The sequence below is a fragment of the Oncorhynchus mykiss genome, chromosome 16 (genome assembly GCF_013265735.2).
Source record: "Oncorhynchus mykiss isolate Arlee chromosome 16, USDA_OmykA_1.1, whole genome shotgun sequence".
NCBI lineage: Eukaryota > Metazoa > Chordata > Actinopteri > Salmoniformes > Salmonidae > Oncorhynchus > Oncorhynchus mykiss.
In genome coordinates this window covers 16065713-16083680 of record NC_048580.1, presented here as the reverse complement: position 1 = coordinate 16083680, position 17968 = coordinate 16065713, and the positions used below count along the sequence as shown (strand labels likewise).

General features: G+C 43.6%; 1 protein-coding gene across 3 annotated transcripts in view; it reads left to right on the top strand.

The window, feature by feature from the left end:
- Positions 1-17968, top strand: part of LOC110491446 (zinc transporter ZIP11) — a 136323-nt gene that overhangs the window by 96886 nt on the left and 21469 nt on the right. For all 3 annotated transcript variants that reach the window (XM_021564907.2, XM_021564906.2, XM_036946293.1), the window contains exons 6-7: positions 2739-2921; positions 16766-16835. In XM_021564907.2, coding sequence (XP_021420582.2) covers positions 2739-2921; positions 16766-16835 — 253 coding nt within the window. The remainder of the gene's footprint in view (positions 1-2738; positions 2922-16765; positions 16836-17968) is intronic.

Sequence of the window (17968 nt, the reverse complement as noted above, 5' to 3'; positions counted from 1 at the left end):
CAGAAAATGTTTTTGCGAGGGTGTGACGTAATATGGAGGACCCGGCAAGCCAGACTATACACTATAATGTAAACTCCAACAGAAATAACTTCAAATTAAACCAAATCGGTTTCACTCATGACTACTGGTTTCAATCAAATGTTCTGCCAACTTTTAAGCAAATACTTTACGTATGTATTGTTACAAATCAGTTTGCAAGGTTTCTAGCCAACTGGCCTGCTAACATTAACCCTACCAGCCTGTTAATGTTACGTTAGCGACTGGCTGACTCATGCAGTGCTATCAACACCTATCTTACAGCTACATTAAAGTAAACCAAAGTTTGGAATTAAATAATGCCATCTAACCAGTTATCAAATAATGTTACTGGTAAATGCCGTTATCTTAGCCAGCAACCCAGTCAGATAAAGTTAGTTATTTTAGCCTGCTAGCTAGCCTAGACTGCTAATTAGTCTAGCTATAGTGAGGTAAATCTAAAAGTAGGCAATAATCCAGAGGTGGCAGTGGGCACAGGAGTTGAGGGGAAAGAGTCAACAATAAGACTACGATCGGAGGAAGGCTCCAGGCAGAGGGAAATGATCACAGTCAGTCAGTTGAGGGGAAAGAGGTTGAAAAAAAAAAAAAGCCTACTTCACGGAGATCATGCGGCCCTCACGTGTGGGGAATCTGATTGGTTGTTTACATCATACCTCATGAATGGTGGATTTTAGCTCACCACGGCCAACACTTGGTCTGCATGGCTAGTGGCTAACGTTAGCCAACTCAAGCTAGCTAACAGAGAATAGATTCTCCATATGATGTTGAGGAAGGGCGCATTGTGGGTAGTTTTGAAGATATCCAGAAATAAGTAAGCTATGTTATTAAGTCTTTGACCACACTGTTTTGTTACTTTAGTGAGAAACTTCATGCTTCCTACACTTTAAGTTTCAGATAAGTGAAGAGGGAATCATTTTCTACTATCTCTGGTTGGTACTTCCTCCTTAGCTTTTAATATTATTCTACCTACCTACCTACCTACCTCTCTCTCCCTTAGCAACTCATAATAAAATGAATAGGCCTAAATATACTCTGAGCTCAAATAATCTATATGTAAGGATAGAACATGGTGATCTAAGTGCTCTCATTTATCCCAGTATTTTCTCCCTAAGAGAGCATTTACACAAGGAGGGTTAGACCTTCTTGTACCTGTGTAATAGTAGCCTAAACCATGGCTGTCATCTTGTCCTTCTACCCGGTGTAGGTGGGTAAGTGGGGTCTTTGTCCCTCTGTTCCCTATTCAATGAAGCTTGTGTGTTTGTGTGTGTGTGCGCATACTTGTGTGCGCGTGTGTTCCTGACTCTTATTCCCAGTGATCAGAGAGATTAGTAGGTTAGTGATAGAATAGATTTGTTTCTACTCTAAAGGGGTTGGCTGTGGGGGTCTGGAACCCATCACTGTAATCAATCAGCCCCCTGACACACACACACACACACACACTCAACCCCGTCTCCCGACCACTTCCAGTCTAATTTCAAGATGAGAGCCAGAGAAGTGGGCACCCGAGCACAGTGGACGTCTCTTGGCAGCCACATGCAAATGCGTTTCTCCGGCTCATATGCTAGGTTAACCCGCGCTAATGTCCCCATATGGGAATATGCTACACCCCAGTTAGGGGGCACAGAGCCATGCTGACATGAATCCTTCTGAGGACCAGCCTTTCATCTGTTTCCAGTTGCTCTCTTTTTCTCATTATTTATCTCCCCTACTCACGTAACTTATGTAATAGTAACTAATAACATTCCTGTTAGAGTAAGTCATCTTAGTTTAGCTGATTTAAAAGGACACCCACTACCTAGAGTAATCAAAAGTCGATTAGTACTACACTGATGACGCATAGCTGCCACATTGCCTTCTGCTCGTCTGGCTCACTGCTCTGAAGACTTTATTAGTGTTGGAGGGGGGGAATAGGGGAAAGAGGGATTGGTGGTGGCTATTAGACAACAAAAATGAATGTTTAGGTCCGATCAGTGGTGGAAAAAGTACTCTGTTGTCATACTTCAGTAAAAGTAAAGATACCGTAAAAGAAAATGACTCAAGTCACCCAGTAAAATACAACTTGGGTAAAGTCTAAAAGTATCTGGTTTTAATTGTACTAAAGTGCAGTGGTGGATTTTTTATTTTAATTTTAATTTAACCTGTATTTAACTAGGCAAGTCAGTTTTAAGAACAAATTCTTAACAATAACGGCCTAACGGGGAACAGGTGGGTTAACTGTCTTGTTCAGGGGCAGAATGACACATTTTTACCTTGTCAGCTAGGGTATTCGATCCAGCAACCTTTCGGTTACTGGCCCAACGCTCTAACCACTAGGCTACCTGCCACGTAAAAAGTACTCAAGTGTTATACTTGAGTAAAATTACAAAGAACAACTGGAGTATCTTATATTTAAAAAATCAGATGGGATGAATGTTTATTTTTTATTTACTGTCAGTCGGGCACACTCCAACATTCCGACATCATTTAAAAATACAGTATTTGTGTTTAGTTAGACTTGCTTAACATTAATTTTAACCGTTTTGATGTCAGCTTCTCATCAGACCTCTGTCTCACTTGAAATTTTCATAGAGCCCAATTTTCTGAAAAAAGGTTACCATTACTAATTGTGCTTAATTGTATACGAATCTGAAAGATTGCTTAATTGGCAAGAACTGTATGTTGTAGCAATGTTGTCCAAATGTTGTGTCTTGTCTTTCTTACAGACAAGATTGAGAACGGAGGAGACGTGTACCAGAGGCGGAAAGGCCCCCACGTCGACGCTGGTTCCTCAGATTCCGAGGGACAGGAAGTGGGCAGCCGGCAACAGGAAGGGGCAGGGCAAACTGGAAGCAGATGGAGGCGCATCATCCTCCTGATCGTGGCGATCACCATCCACAACATCCCAGGTGAGAAGAAGAACCCACCACCTCCCAGTCTGTAATGCTCAGTCCCAAACCAACCCCTGCCACTAGCTCCCCTGCCACTAGCTCCTAGCCCCTATCATATTTCCCTAGGTTATTCATGTTCATCTGAATCGGATAGGTTAGGTTGTTAGGAATCAGAAATATGGTGACAGATTGCCTTTGTGACATTTTCACCATATTGCTGAAGCGACGCCTCAGAGGGAGCAGTGAGATGTATCTGCAGCAGTGATTTCAAAGAGGTCATTTCAGAGGCCATGAGTGTGACTATTCTTAACTCTATTTCTTCAACTGCATTGTTAATTAAGGGCTTGTTAGTAAGCATTTCACGGTAAGGTCTACTACACCTGTTGTATTCAGCGCATGTGTTTAGATTTGACAGGCTTTGGAGGCAGGAGCATCCCCGTAATAGGGGCTGTGCATGTTTGTGTGCACGTGAGTTGCGGGGGACTGCCCATGCAGGCTCTATGAATAATTCCCGCTGTGGGAGAATGTACAAATGGAAAGATGGATTGATTTTCTTGTTGAAGTCATTGTTCAATACTTGAGGAGGAATATATATGTATTTTTTTTTCATTTTAGTAATTTAGCAGATGCTCTTATCCAGAGCCAATAGTAGTGAGTGCAGACATTTTCGTATTTGTTTGTACTGGTCCCCCGTGGGAATCAAACCCCTGGCGTTACAAGTGCCATGCTCTACCAACTGAGCCACACAGGAGTGAGATATATCTTTATCTAAGGCTGAACTGGGTGCCAATCCTTGATTGGAGAACAGGAAAACTATACATTTAGGGATATTATCATATGAAATATGTTTTTTGGGGGCTTGAAATGATACGTGTGTCCTAGACACACACAAAAAGAGCTAAAGCCCAGGTACTGTGTATTTGGAATGGTAACACGTCAATATCATGTCCACATGTGTTAATGAAATATGGATGAGAAAAAAAAACTGTCCAAAGAGTGAGAAGTTTCATTGATTCCTGTGTTCACCGGCAGTCTAACCTGACTCGGCGTGAATGGATGTGCTTGCAGTTTAGTGGCGTGTAGGGTGAAGTTGCCCCTACACACTGATCTTGGGTCAGTTTTAAGATTTAACCGGTTGTGGTGAAGGTTAGGATTCGGGGAGAGGAAGCTGATCCTAGGTCTGTACGTAGGGGGAATTACACCCCAAAGAGGTCTTTTCCAGGAAGTGCGGATGAACGCTGATCCATATGAATATGCCTGGTGAAATACAGTCATCGGAATCAGCACACGTAGCGACAATACACTATTGACTACACAGACACATCATTATCCTGGTTTATCTTCATGTTTTCATGACAAGGACATGTTACAAGGCGTCAATTCAGTGTAGTTTTATAGGGGTGACGGGATATTAGAGCTGGTGAAATGCATTCATTTGAAGCAACACCCGTAGTGACAATAACAGTGCAGATACAGGCATATACATTTACATTTTAGTCCTTTAGCAGACGCACTTATCCAGAGAGACTTAGCATTAAGTGCCTTGCTCAAGGACACATTGGCAGATTGTTCACCTAGTCATGTCAGGGATTCAAACAAAAACCTTTCGGGTTACTGGTCCAGCGCTCTTAACCGCTAGGCTACCTGCCTAGCATTCAGGCTACATCGTGTCCATTCAGTTTTGATTTTGTTGGAGTGAGAGTATAGGCCTTCAAGCTGTTAAATGTGTTTCCACAGCTCACATTGGTAAATAGAGGCCTAACTAGCTTGTCCTGTACATGCAAATATGAGGTCTCTGATGATCAGTGAGGCAATGCGATGGCTCAGAGAGAGAGGACTTGGGGACCAGTAGTTTGTTTGTACACATGCTAATGCTATCACGCTAATCCAACGCAATGTGTAAAATTATGCATGTGAGCGCTCCCGTGCGTGTCAGCTGTGAGCTGTTGATTGATCACATTTTCCCAGTCTCCGATCCAACACCATTTACTAGACAGACAGACCAGACGGCTGACTGTTCATTGCGTTGGTATAGTGTTTCCCCATCCCGGCTGGTCTGGACTGCTGGTCTGGACTGCTGGTCTGGACTGCTGGTCTGGACTGCTGGTCTGGACTGCTGGTCTGGACTGCTGGTGTGAACTGGACTGACATGAACAGAACCCTTCTGAGGCGTATTAGTTATGGAAGAATGGCTCGGTGACTGACTATGGGAAGGCTTCACCAGTCCCCTGTTAAACTTTCCCACATTGAGCCCACCAAGCTATGCTACTAGCTGTCCCTCCCCTGAGAGGTTTGTGTGCACGTGTGTGCGCAGAGAGCTCACCAAGCCTCTGGCAGAGTTGCCTATGTGATTGACAGCTGAAGACTAGCGGTGGTGAATACGGATCACGCTCGCTTGCATGCACACAACCCCCAACCCATACATACACATAGACACACTCCCCCCTCTCCTCCAACATAACACTCACAATGAGCATTCTAGCCTAACAAAATATTATGAGGAGCCAAATGAATAGGTTCTGTGTCAGTACATCCCATCAAAGGGAGTGAGAGAGCGAGCAGAGGGGAGGGGAGGTAAAGACCGATAGAGAGAGGATGAGCCCAGACTCCATATGAGCTCGTTCTGGTCCTGTAGATTCACTATCGCCCAGCCTGCGGCCTTTTCTTTGAAGTCTCGGCTGTACGGCTTAATCTGTAGTCATGTTTACGAGAGCTTTTTTGGATTTAGCTCAACCTCTGAAGTGTATAGTGTGGTGTTGGGCAGTATCCAGATGTTTATATCATCATTCCGTCTTTCTCTCACCCCGGGATTTATGGTATATCAGGCTTAGTACACAAGGGGGCACCAAAAACTCTAAAGCCCATTGGGCGTCTATTACCATAATGCTAACAAAATTAGCATAATTAATAAATAATTAATAATGAATTCCATGGCGGCTGCTAGCTAAATTTGCTAACGAGCGCAAACAAAAGTAAATGAATTGCGAAGACAAGTAATAAAGCTCATAACTGTATTCATATATAGGTAGGCGCTCGGTAGGCGTTCGGACTTTAACAAGCAGATGTGAACAAGATACATTGTGCAAATGAACAAAGTTTAGATACATACAGTACTGGCTCTCCAGCAGTATGTCTACATGCTGTGTCTGTGTGGAGTCGCTAGGACAACGGGCCTGCCTGCTCAGAGAAGATGGGGAGGAGCAGACGGGCCAAGAATGGAGAGGATAAAAAAATGCAAGGAAATCAAGATGGCAGTGGCAGCTGTATAAATAAGTCATCCGAAGGGCTTTGACGTCTCAAACACGGCAGAAAGGTATTACTTCAGCTACTTAGTTAGATAGCAAGTTAAATAGGGGTCGTGTTAACTCGTAATTCTGCATTTCTTTCACTCAGGAAAAAAACTATCTTGCTGCATTTTGTAAACGCAGATCTAAAATGCTTCTTATTGTAATTTCTGCTCGGCATCAGACTAAATTTGTGCTTCAGTTTTACTTCTCCACTCAGATAAGAATTAATGATTGGGCATTCAGCAGACAGCGCTCTGACTGATGTGTAGCTACTTTTTCCTGGTACTTTTCTCGGTGTAGCCAGCCTATTTTTCCCCAGTATAGTGCAAGATTAACTTGAAGCAAAACAGTAGGAAATGTAGCTGGCTAAATTCTTTCTATGATAGGCCTAAACATTAGAAATATGATGGCCATATGATGGTCTTTTTACAAAAAAAGACCTTGCTATTTCATTGTAAGCTCATTTACTTGCGTGGCTGCCAGGCAAATAGCGTTGTACTTTTGTCATCATCTGATGAAAATTAAGCAATTTCCTGCCGAATTCGTTGCACTAATGTATTTTCTGTGAAGGAAAACTATAGTTGCACGTCCCTGATCACTCTATTGAAGCAATAAAACACTTGACTTTCAATATAAAACGCGACCCCTGTCAAGAGACAGCTGGACTCACCCGCTCCCGCTTTCTCCCGTTGTGCCATTAACAAACAAACACACGTGACTGGCTCAACTGTTCTGGTGAACTACGGTAAGCTTCATAATGTGACTGGCTCAACTGTTCTGGTGAACTACGGTAAGCTTCATAATGTGACTGGCTCAACTGTTCTGGTGAACTACGGTAAGCTTCATAATGTGACTGGCTCAACTGTTCTGGTGAACTACGGTAAGCTTCATAATGTGACTGGCTCAACTGTTCTGGTGAACTACGGTAAGCTTCATAATGTGACTGGCTCAACTGTTCTGGTGAACTACGGTAAGCTTCATAATGTGACTGGCTCAACTGTTCTGGTGAACTACGGTAAGCTTCATAATGTGACTGGCTCAACTGTTCTGGTGAACTACAGTAAGCTTCATATTGTGACTGGCTCAACTGTTCTGGTGAACTACGGTAAGCTTCATAATGTGACTGGCTCAACTGTTCTGGTGAACTACGGTAAGCTTCATAATGTGACTGGCTCAACTGTTCTGGTGAACTACGGTAAGCTTCATAATGTGACTGGCTCAACTGTTCTGGTGAACTACGGTGAGCTTCATAATGTGACAGGTGAAATGAACGCAATCTGCTTTATCTCATAAAGCATTGCACAAGTTGACTGCAAATATTCAAATGTATTGAAAAACCTCAAAGAAATTGTTTCAACGGCATTGAAAAACCATCATGTGGCTTTTTCCAAATACCCCGGTATACGGTATATACTGTATACCGCCCAATCCTAGTAACGTGTCCACTTCCCTTTTATCTCCAAGCCATGTCCTCATGTTTACTCTAACTTACACTGAAAGAGGCACATTTAGATACAGTTGTAGATCATTTGTCTTGACTCAGTAGTTCACTAAGTATTCTCTCCCATATTCCTCTACACCTCTGTTTTCCATGCTGACTGTGTGTGTGCCTGTGCTTGAGCGTACACATACACAGCCGTTTTGACAGGGCTTGAGCGAAAACCAGCAAACTTCAATTTCAACATCAACTAAATACAGTAAACTTTGAGCACAGAGAGAGAACACAGGAAGCCGAGAGCGAAGTTATTTACTGTACATGGAAGTGTTTTTGTTGCCTGCCTGCCTGCCTGCCTGCCTGCCTGCCTGCCTGCCTGCCTGCCTGCCTGCCTGCCTGCCTGCCTGCCTGCCTGCCTGCCTGCCTGCCTGCCTGCCTGCCTGCCTGCCTGCCTGCCTGCCTGCCTGCCTGCCTGCCTGCCTGCCTGCCTGCCTGCCTGCCTGCCTGCCTGCCTGCCTGCCTGCCTGCCTGCCTGCCTGCCTGCCTGCCTGCCTGCCTGCCTGCCTGCCTGCCTGCCTGCCTTGCCAGCCTTGCCAGCCTTGCCAGCCAGCCAGCCATGATAATCCCACCCCTCCCTAGAAAAGGAGTGTGGAGTGATGAGAGCTGATAGGAAACCATTATAATTCATTTCCCGAATGGTTTATTTCTGTATCCCCTCATAGCTGATGCATTAGGGCACTTAAGCTATATACATGTTTTTGCGGCTACCTCAGCCATTTTAACATGCCTAGAATGGCATATTGCCTATTACGGGCAATTTTTCTCTACCGCTTTGAAGATGCACATGTCTGTTTGCCGGCTTCTCTTCAACTCTCTAGCTAATTAGAGATGTTCTAACCAAACCATTGAGTTTTCTTCGCTTCACACTTCTTTGCCAACTCCAGTCTTTTATTAACCTGACTACCCATCCACCGGGCCAAAACACCACGCCCACTAGTGTTTCTTTCTGGACATCTTGTAGAATGTGAACACATTCTGACCACTCTGATTGGTCCCAGAAACCGCTGGGTTGGGCCTGAGCCAGCCTACATGATGACGTTATCCAACTATGATAGTCTGATTGGTTGGAGACGATCCAATCGCTGATGAATTTGTTTTGTACAACGCCCCTCATCAATTTCGAGGATGGCAGTTTCAGACAATGTGTCTAGCGATCGATAGAGCAGCGGAATGAAAATCAGGATGAGTCGTCAGGCAAGCCTTTTCTAGCACACAAACTCAATTAGATGATTTTGTGCTATTTCTGTAGTCATTCTGACCTTGTCAACACTTATTATGTAGAGGCAAGAAGACGGCGCTATAACAGAATAATTACGGCCGTATGACAGCTTTATGGCAGTTTCTGACACTTTATGGTGACAGCGTGACATTTTTATGATAGCCTAGCGACAGCGCTATGACAGGAGTGTGAAGGCTTTTCAAAGAGAATGGGACACCAACATTTCTGTGAATGGGGATTGTAATAAATTACAAAAATGATAACGATGATTGACTGGATGCTATTAAACGTCGCTTCCACAGTGACTCTCACACACTTACCTGGCGGTATTTAATGCATTTAGAGTATCACAAGATTAGCAGATTAGCCGTATTAGCAAAGTGGCCACTTTTCGGAGCACGTTGATCTATTGTAAAGTCCCACTCTCTTACTAATAGTTCTATCGGCCATGGGACTTAAGTCAAGTTGAACTTTGCACCTTTCCCAGGAGTACACCATCCATAATGGAATTAGATCCACAAACCCTCTATTTTGCTGTCATGTATGACACATCAAATGTGAAGGTGGTTACTTCCCCCAAGCACAAGGCTGTTCAGTCAGTCGCTGAATGGCACAAGAGTCTGAAGAGTCTCTCCACTCGCCTTGTCAACATGGTAATAGCAATGCCAGGCGCTCAACTACACACAACTCGCTTTCGTTAAATGTTGCTAGTGAGTCAACAAACTTACAGTACCAGTCAAAAGTTTGGACACGCATACATTAGAGTTTTTTTTTTAAACGTTTAAAAAAAAAAGGATTTTCTACATTGTAGAATAATCATGAAGACATCAAAACTGTGAAATAACACATATGGAATCAAGTAGTTACCAAAAAAGGGCTAAACAAATATACAAATATTTTATATTTTAGACTCTTCAAAGTCGCCATCCTTTGCCTTGATGACAGCTTTGCACACTCTTGGCATTCTCTCAACTTGCTTCATGAGTTAGTCACCTGGAATGCATTTCAATTAACAGGTGTGCCTTGTTAATTTGTGGAATTTATTTTCATGTTAATGTGTTTGAGCCAATCAGTTGAGTTGTGACAAGGTATGGGTGGTATATAGAAGATAGCCCTATTTGGTAAAAGACCAAGTCTATATTATGGCAAGAACAGCTCAAATAAGTAAGGATAAGTAACAGTACATCATTACTTTAAGACATGAGTCAGTCAATCCGTTTCTTCAAGTGCAGTCCCAAAAACCATTGAGCGCTATGGTGAAACTGGCTCTCATGAGGGCCGCCACAGGAAAGGAAGACCCAGAGTTTCCTCTGTTGCAGAGGACAAGTTCATTAGATTTAACTGCACCTCAGATTGCAGCCCAAATAAATGCTTCACAGAGTTCAAGTAACAGTCACATCTCAACATCAACTGTTCAGAGGAGACTGTGTGAATCAGGCCTTCGTGGCCGAATTGCTGCAAAGAAACCACTAATAAAGAACACCAATAAGAAGAAGAGACTTGCTTGGGTCAAGAAACACGAGCAATGGACATTAGACGGGTGGAAATTGGTCCTTTGGTCTGATGAGTCCAAATTTGAGAGTGATGGAGTGCGGCATCAGATGACCTGGCCTCCGCAATCACCCGACCTCAAGCCAAATGAGATGGTTTGGGATGAGTTGGAGGAAAAGCGAAGGAATGAAGGAAAAAGCAGCCAACAAGTGCTCAGCATATGTGGGAATTCATTCAAGATGGTTGTAAAAGCATTCCTCATGAAGGTGGTTGACAGTGTGCAAAGCTGTTATCAAGGCAATGGGTGGCTACTTTGAAGAATCTACACTTTTTTGGTTACTACATGATTCCATATGTGTTATTTCATTGTTTTGATGTCTTCACTATTATTCTACAAAAACCCTTGAATGAGTAGGTGTGTCCAAACTTTTGACTGGTACTGTACATCTTCTCAAAAAGCTTGGCATATGTCTTGGAATAGTATACAATTCTTTATATTTTTGGTCTAAATCTTTCCCTGATCGCCCCTGCGGTCCTCGAGGCATGTACTTTATTAACACTGCTGTAGAAAGCTGATTACTGAAATATGGTTCCCACATGGGAAAGACCAACCCCCTCCGCCCCATCAAACTCACCGCCTTCTCTGTGCCACTGTGACGCTAGACTGATCCTCCCCCCAGGCAGCACCCCTCCTAATGTCTCATATGGTGACAAATGAAGGTATTACTCCCCCTGCCTGAGTTTTTAATGGCTCCTCCAGCTCCAACAAGCCCATACCAGAGCAGCCGATTGAAACTGATGGAGAGTGGGGTCCTCCCACTGAAATGGATCTGTTATGCATCCGTAATGGCCTTATCTGAATATCGTATGTATTTCAATCTGAGGGAATATTCATCACCTGCCCCAACCAAAAAAACGCCAATTACCAATGATTAAAGAGCTCGTTAGTAAATCAGGCAATGGGATGATGGGGTGAAATGGATCTTGACTTGACATGAAAGCACTGATTGGAATGAAGCCCCTCAATGGAACATGAGATATTTCATTGAAGCTTGGAATGTTGTTCATCTGTATATACAGTGCATTCGGAAAGTATTCAGACCCCTTGACTTTTTCCACATTTTGTTACGTTACAGCCTTATTCTAAAATTGATTACATTGTTTTTCCCCCTCATCAATCTACACACAATACCCCATAAAGATAACGTGCAAAACAGGTTTTTATACGTTTTTGAAAATGTGTTAAAAATAAAACATTGAAATCACTTTTTATGTTTGTACAACTTTATTGGAGTCCACCTGTGGTAAGTTCAATTGATTGGACATGATTTGAAAAGGCACACACCTGTCTATATAAAGTCCCACAGTTGACAGTGCATGTCAGCGCAAAAACCAAACCATGAGGTCGAGGGAATTGTTAGTAGAGCTCTGACACAGGATTGTGTCGAGGCACACATCTGGGGAAGGGTACCAAAAAATGTATGCAGCGTTGAAGGTCCCCAAGAACACGGTGGCCTCTATCATTCTTAAATGGAAGATGTTTGGAACCATCAAGACTCTTTCTAGAGCTGGCCGCCCGGCCAAACTGAGCAATCGGGGGAGAAGGACCAAGCTTGGTCAGGCAGGTGAACAAGAACCCGATGGTCACTCTGACAGAGCTCCAGAGTTCCTCTGTGGAGATGGGAGAACCTTCCTGAAGGTCTATGCAGCACTCCACCAATCAGGCCTTTATGGTAGAGGGGCCAGATGTAAGCCACTCCTCTGTAAAAGGCACATGACAGCCTGCTTAGAGTTTGTCAAAAGGCACCTAATGACTCAAAGACCATGAGAAACAAGATTCTCTGGTCAGATGAAACCAAGATTGAAACCTGCTCCAGAGCACTCAGGATCTCAGACATGGGTGAAGGTTCACCTTCCAACAGGACAACAACCCTAAGCACAGAGCCAAAGAGTGGCTTTGGGACAAGTCTCTGAATGTTCTTGAGTGGCCCAGCCAGAGCCCGGTCTTGAACCTGATCGAACATCTCTGGAGAGACCTGAAAATAGCTGTGCAATGACGCTCCCCATCCAACCTGACAGAGCTTAATAGGATCTGCAGAGAAGAATGGGATAAACTCCCAAAAACAGGTGCGCCACGCTTGTAGGCATCATACCCAAGTGGACTTGAGGCTGTAATCACTGCCAAAGGTGCTTCAACAAAGTACTGAGTAAAGGGTCTGAATACTGATGTAAATGTGATATTTCAGTTTTTTATTTGTAATAAATTTGCAAGAATGTCTAAAAACCTGTTTTTGTTTTGTCATTATGGGGTACTGTGTGTAGATTGATGAGTGGGGGGGAAAAAACGATTTAATCCATTTTAGAATTAGGCTGTAACGTATGTCATGACGTGGCCCTCTTTGGGTATAGTGAGTTCTATCCCTCTCTCTGTCTCTCCCTCCTACACCCAGGTTCTGTTATCTCAGGTCGTAAATTCCTGGAAGAGACTCTCTCTTCCTGGCCAGGCAGTATAGAGAGAGAGAGAGTTTCACAGTAGAACAAAGGAACTTCTTCTACATCACAGAACTTGAGAACTGAACAATATCCATGTTTTGGAGAATGTGTAAACGGTCGGTGGAGAAGCCAGCTACTTCTTTGTCCATTTTGTTTCATGTTGTGACCTCATGAAAGACAATACAGCCACATTACCATAACTCTGTTTATACAGGAGCCTGCGTTATGAGGTTTGCGTCTAGTTATTGTATAAAATGAATGAGTAAAGATGAAACTATTTGCAAAATTATGTAATGTGATTTTAAACTGTTAATGTGAGAGAATTGTATTCCCTTTAAAGTTTAACTAAGACATTGGCCCGTCTCCATGAGCACCGACATGATCTGGCTCATGGGTCAGCCCTTTTCTACTGCTAGGAATAAAAAACCCATCTGAAGAAATGCTCTTCAGACCATGCGTACCTCGATCACCGAGGGGGCAAAGGTTTGAGTAGAGACCACAAAAACCTCAGTATAAGCTAAGGTTGTAATGGTTGTTGAATTCCTAACCAAACCACGTGGAGCATTGGCTACATGGGTGGAAATGGTTAAACGCTGAGACTATCGATCCCGACAGAATAAATGCAAATCGTAGATACTAACTACTAGTCTGCAGCTAGAAATGATGTACCATTGGATGCGAAGACCGACAACTGCCGAAACATCTATCTATAAGAACATTTCTGAATGGTAATCTGAAGAAGTGTCCATTCTAACCACGAAAGACTTCAAGGAAGCAGAGAGTGATGCGTGGATGAACTTTCCAACCGAAAGACGGACGATTCCAACAAAGACGACACACTGAGCGAAAATATTTAGTGATTGCAATTTGTTTCCGAATGAGTTAGTGTTCATGTGCAAAGGATTAGCATTTCAATGAATATAATTATCAACTGTGTAGGGATTCCTTTTATCTTTCCTGCCCTTCTCAGTCCACACCCTCTTTCCTTTGTCCACCAAGCCGTCATATCAGCTTAGCCCACTAGGGAACCTCCCCTATAATTTCCTTGTAACCATATCTACTGTTTGTTAATGCATTTCTGTGATTATTTAGTTAGTTAGTAAATAAATGATTAAGCCAATTGGTGTATGGATGATTCATAGTAAAGGCTGGGTTTGTGCAGATAACCAACAATTTATGACGTTTGGAATGAGACTAACGTGAGGTAAAGAATAATTGATTAATTAGAAGACTAATTTATCAGATATTTATATATCTGAAGAGATCTATTAGGAAAATTATAACTTTGTAATCTGAAGATTTTCCTTGGTGCCCCGACTTCCTAATTAATTACATTCACATGATTAGTTTAATCACATAATAATAATTACAGAGAATTGATTTGATAAAAAAGTATTCACTTGAATGATGCCAAAGAAAAGACACGTAACAAAATGTGGAAAATGTCAAGGGGTCTGAATACTTTCTGAATGCACTGTAACTATGCTAAACTTAAGCAAATCTGACCACAGGGGTCGTGGTCAGATTTGCCGAAAGTAGGATGGTTTGTGGTATACGGCCAATGTACCACGGCTAATGGCTGCTTTGAGGATAACACAGTGCCACCGACGTGGCCATCTACCAAAGACTGTGGGTTCTCCTTCTCCGTGGTCGACGTGAGTAAGACATTTAAGTGTGTTAACCCTCGCAAGGCTGCTGGGCCAGACGGCATTCCCAGCCGCATCCTCAGAGCATGCGCAGTCCAGGTAGGAAACAACACAAGGGTGCATGCTCAACCCCCTCCTGTACTCCCTGTTCACCCATGACTGTGTAGCAAAGCACGCCTCCAACTCTATAAGCAAGTTAACTGACGATACAACAGTAATAGGTTTGACCGAAAATGATGATACCGGGAGGAGGTGTGGGGTCTTGGAGTGTGGTGCCAGGAAAATAACCTCTCACTCAACGTCAACAAATCTAAGGAGATGATCGTGGACTGCAGTGGAGAAGGTGGAAAGCTTCAAGTTCCTCGGCGTACACATCACTGACAAACAGAAATGGTCCACCCACACAGACAGTGTGGTGAAGAAGGTGCAACAACCTCAGGAGGCTGAAGAAATGTGGCTTGGCACCTAGAACTCTCACTAACTTTTACAGATGCACAATTGAGAGCATCCTTTTCGGGCTGTATCACCGCCTGGAATGACTACTGCACCGCCCGAAACCGCAGGGCTCTCCAGAGGGTGGTGCGGTCTGCCCAACACATCACCTAGGGCAAACTACCTACCTTCCAGGACACCTACAGCACCAGATGTCACAGGAAGGCCAAAAAGATAATGAAGGACAACAACGAGCCGAGCCACTGCCTGTTCATCCCAAATCATCCAGAAGGCGAGGTCAGTACAGGTGCATCAAAGCTGGGACCAAGAAACTGAAAAGCAGCTTCTATCTCAAGGCCATCAGACTGTTAAATAGCCATCCCTAGCACATTAGAGGCTGCTGCCCTATACACACGGACTTGAAATAACTGGCCACTTTTATAAATGGAACACTAGTCACTTTACTTTATTATTATTTATTTTTTGAAACATATTTTGCATTCTCATCTCATTTGTATATACTGTGTTCTGTTCTTCTGTATCTTAGTCTATGCCGCTCTGAAATTACTCATCCATATATTATATATTCTTAATTCCATATACAATACTATAGTCTACTAGGACCTATAGGTGGTATTAATACAGTACTCCTGCAGGCTTCATGTTTTTCTGCGAGAGAGAGCGGGCCTACGGAATTTGCCACTGATGGTGTAGGCTACCAGTCAGTGCAGGGAGTGAAGTATGGAGCTCTGTGTGTGTTTTTCAGCCAGGCTTTACACACACGCACACACACAGACCTTTAGGAGTATCATTACCTGTGTTTGTGTACGGCTGTCAGTCTAACCTGTGGCCTTTTCAGCTGTATTTGTATCCAAGTGTTAAAAATGAAAGGGGGAAGGAAGTGAGGAAGAAGAGAGGGGAGGGGGAAAAGAGGGAGAGAGATGCCCAGCTGGAAGCTGCTGTGTCCAATTAGAGGGAGTTGGTTGCTGGTACAAGTGTGTGCGTGCTTTCATGCTCACACCAGCGTAAGTGAGAGAGAGAGTGGGTGCTCGTGCAAGACTATATCGCACACTCAGCACGCACCCAGTCGCTCATAGTGAGAGAATTAGATTTGATAGACTAGGAAATCATAGTCATTCATTGATAAATCTATTATATTTTAGCACGCTTCATTGTGAATAGCCTGGAGGCATGGATCCTGTCTGTCCTGCTGCGGGTGTTACTCGACTTTCCTTCAGTAGACAGAGAAGACGGAGAGCTGTCTCTCTCTTTCTGCCTTCCTCCTCTTCTTACTCTCAATAGTACACTCAATATAGATGTGGACTCTTATTCATTCTGGTTGATGAGCCAAGCAGCTCGAAAAACTCTGACTGTACTTTCTGACTCACCAGCTCTTAATAACCGTTCCCTACCTATTCTCACATGTCCATGCTCTTTCAATCTCCCTCTCTCTCTCGGTCTCGCTCTCTCTTTCTCTCTCTCTACCTATCTATGTCTCTCTACCGCTCTCTCTGTCGCTCTCTCCCTCTGTCTCTCTCCCTCTCTGTCTTTCTCTCTCTCTACCTATGTCTCTCTACCGCTCTCTTTCTACCGGTTTCTCCGTCTCGGTCTCTCTCTGTCGCTCTCTCTCTCGCTCTCTCTCTGTCGCTCTCTCTGTCTCTCTCTCTCTCTCTCTCTCTCTCTCTCTCTGTCTCTCTCTCTGTCTTCGTCTCTCTCTCTCTCTGGCTGTCTCTCTCTCTCTCACATACACAAACACACGCACATATTTAACCTCCATGGCTGTGTGTGTTCTCTTGCAGAGGGCCTGGCTGTGGGTGTAGGATTTGGAGCCATAGGAAAGACCTCATCTGCCACATTTGAGAGTGCCAGGTAAGAAAACAGAGACTTATACCACAACTGCCTTCCATACCTGTGTTCCAACACTGTGTAGATATCACCTTTGTCACCATATCACCCAGGCCCGAGTCTACACTATTGTTTAATGTGACCTATATTTATGGCCACAGCCCACAGCTCCTTTAGGATTTAGACACATCTGGTTAATGGTTCGACCACGATCAGATGCCCTTGCTTTAGGTCTTGGTCGTAAGAGCCTGGGATTTGATGTGTGCGTTTATCTGTGCGTGTCATCATAATCCTCCTCCACATACCATGTGGTCAGTAGACAGGAGCATCACTTGTTCCTCCCGTTGAGAAAGCACTGTTTACTCTGTGGGGATGAGGAGGACAAAACAGCCCGTATTTGTGCCTGGCTGCTCTGCTTTGTCTGGGCCCCGGCTCTCTGCTGTGTGCTGCTACCACCCGGTGGCCACCACTGGTACTCCATATTTAATTTATAAATAATGCATGAGCCTCCGAGGATGACAGTGGAGGCTCCTCAGAGGAGGAAGGGAGAACAATTAAAAAAGTTATCCTTTTTAGATTAAACTATACTAAATATAGTATCGTCACCAAATAATTGATTTAAACACATTATTTTGTAAGGAAGGTCTACAGTAGCCTTAATGGCACTCTGTAGAGTAGCACCATGGTGTAGCTGGACAACAGCTAGCTTCTGTCCTCCTCTGGGTACATTGACTTCAATACAAAACCAAGGAGGCTCATGGTTCTCACCCCTTCCATAGACTTACACAGTAATTATGACAACTTCCGGAGGATGTCCTCCAGCCTATCAGAGCTCTTGCCGCATGAACTGACATGTTGTCCACCCAATCAAAGGATCAGAGAATGAATCTAATACTGAAAGCATAAGCTACAGCTAGCTAGCACTGCAGTGCATAAAATGTGGAGAGTAGTTGACTCAGAGACAGAGAAGCAGTTTTGAACAAATTAATTTCTTCCAAAATGGAGAAGCAAGAGACTGAATTTCATTTTTTTTTTCAGTTTCACTTACTTATTTAGCAAATGCAGCTAGCTAGTTTAGCCAACTCAAACACGCTGCTCAAACAGAATGATGCTATGTTACCTAGCTGGCTATCACTATCCAACACAACACTGGAACT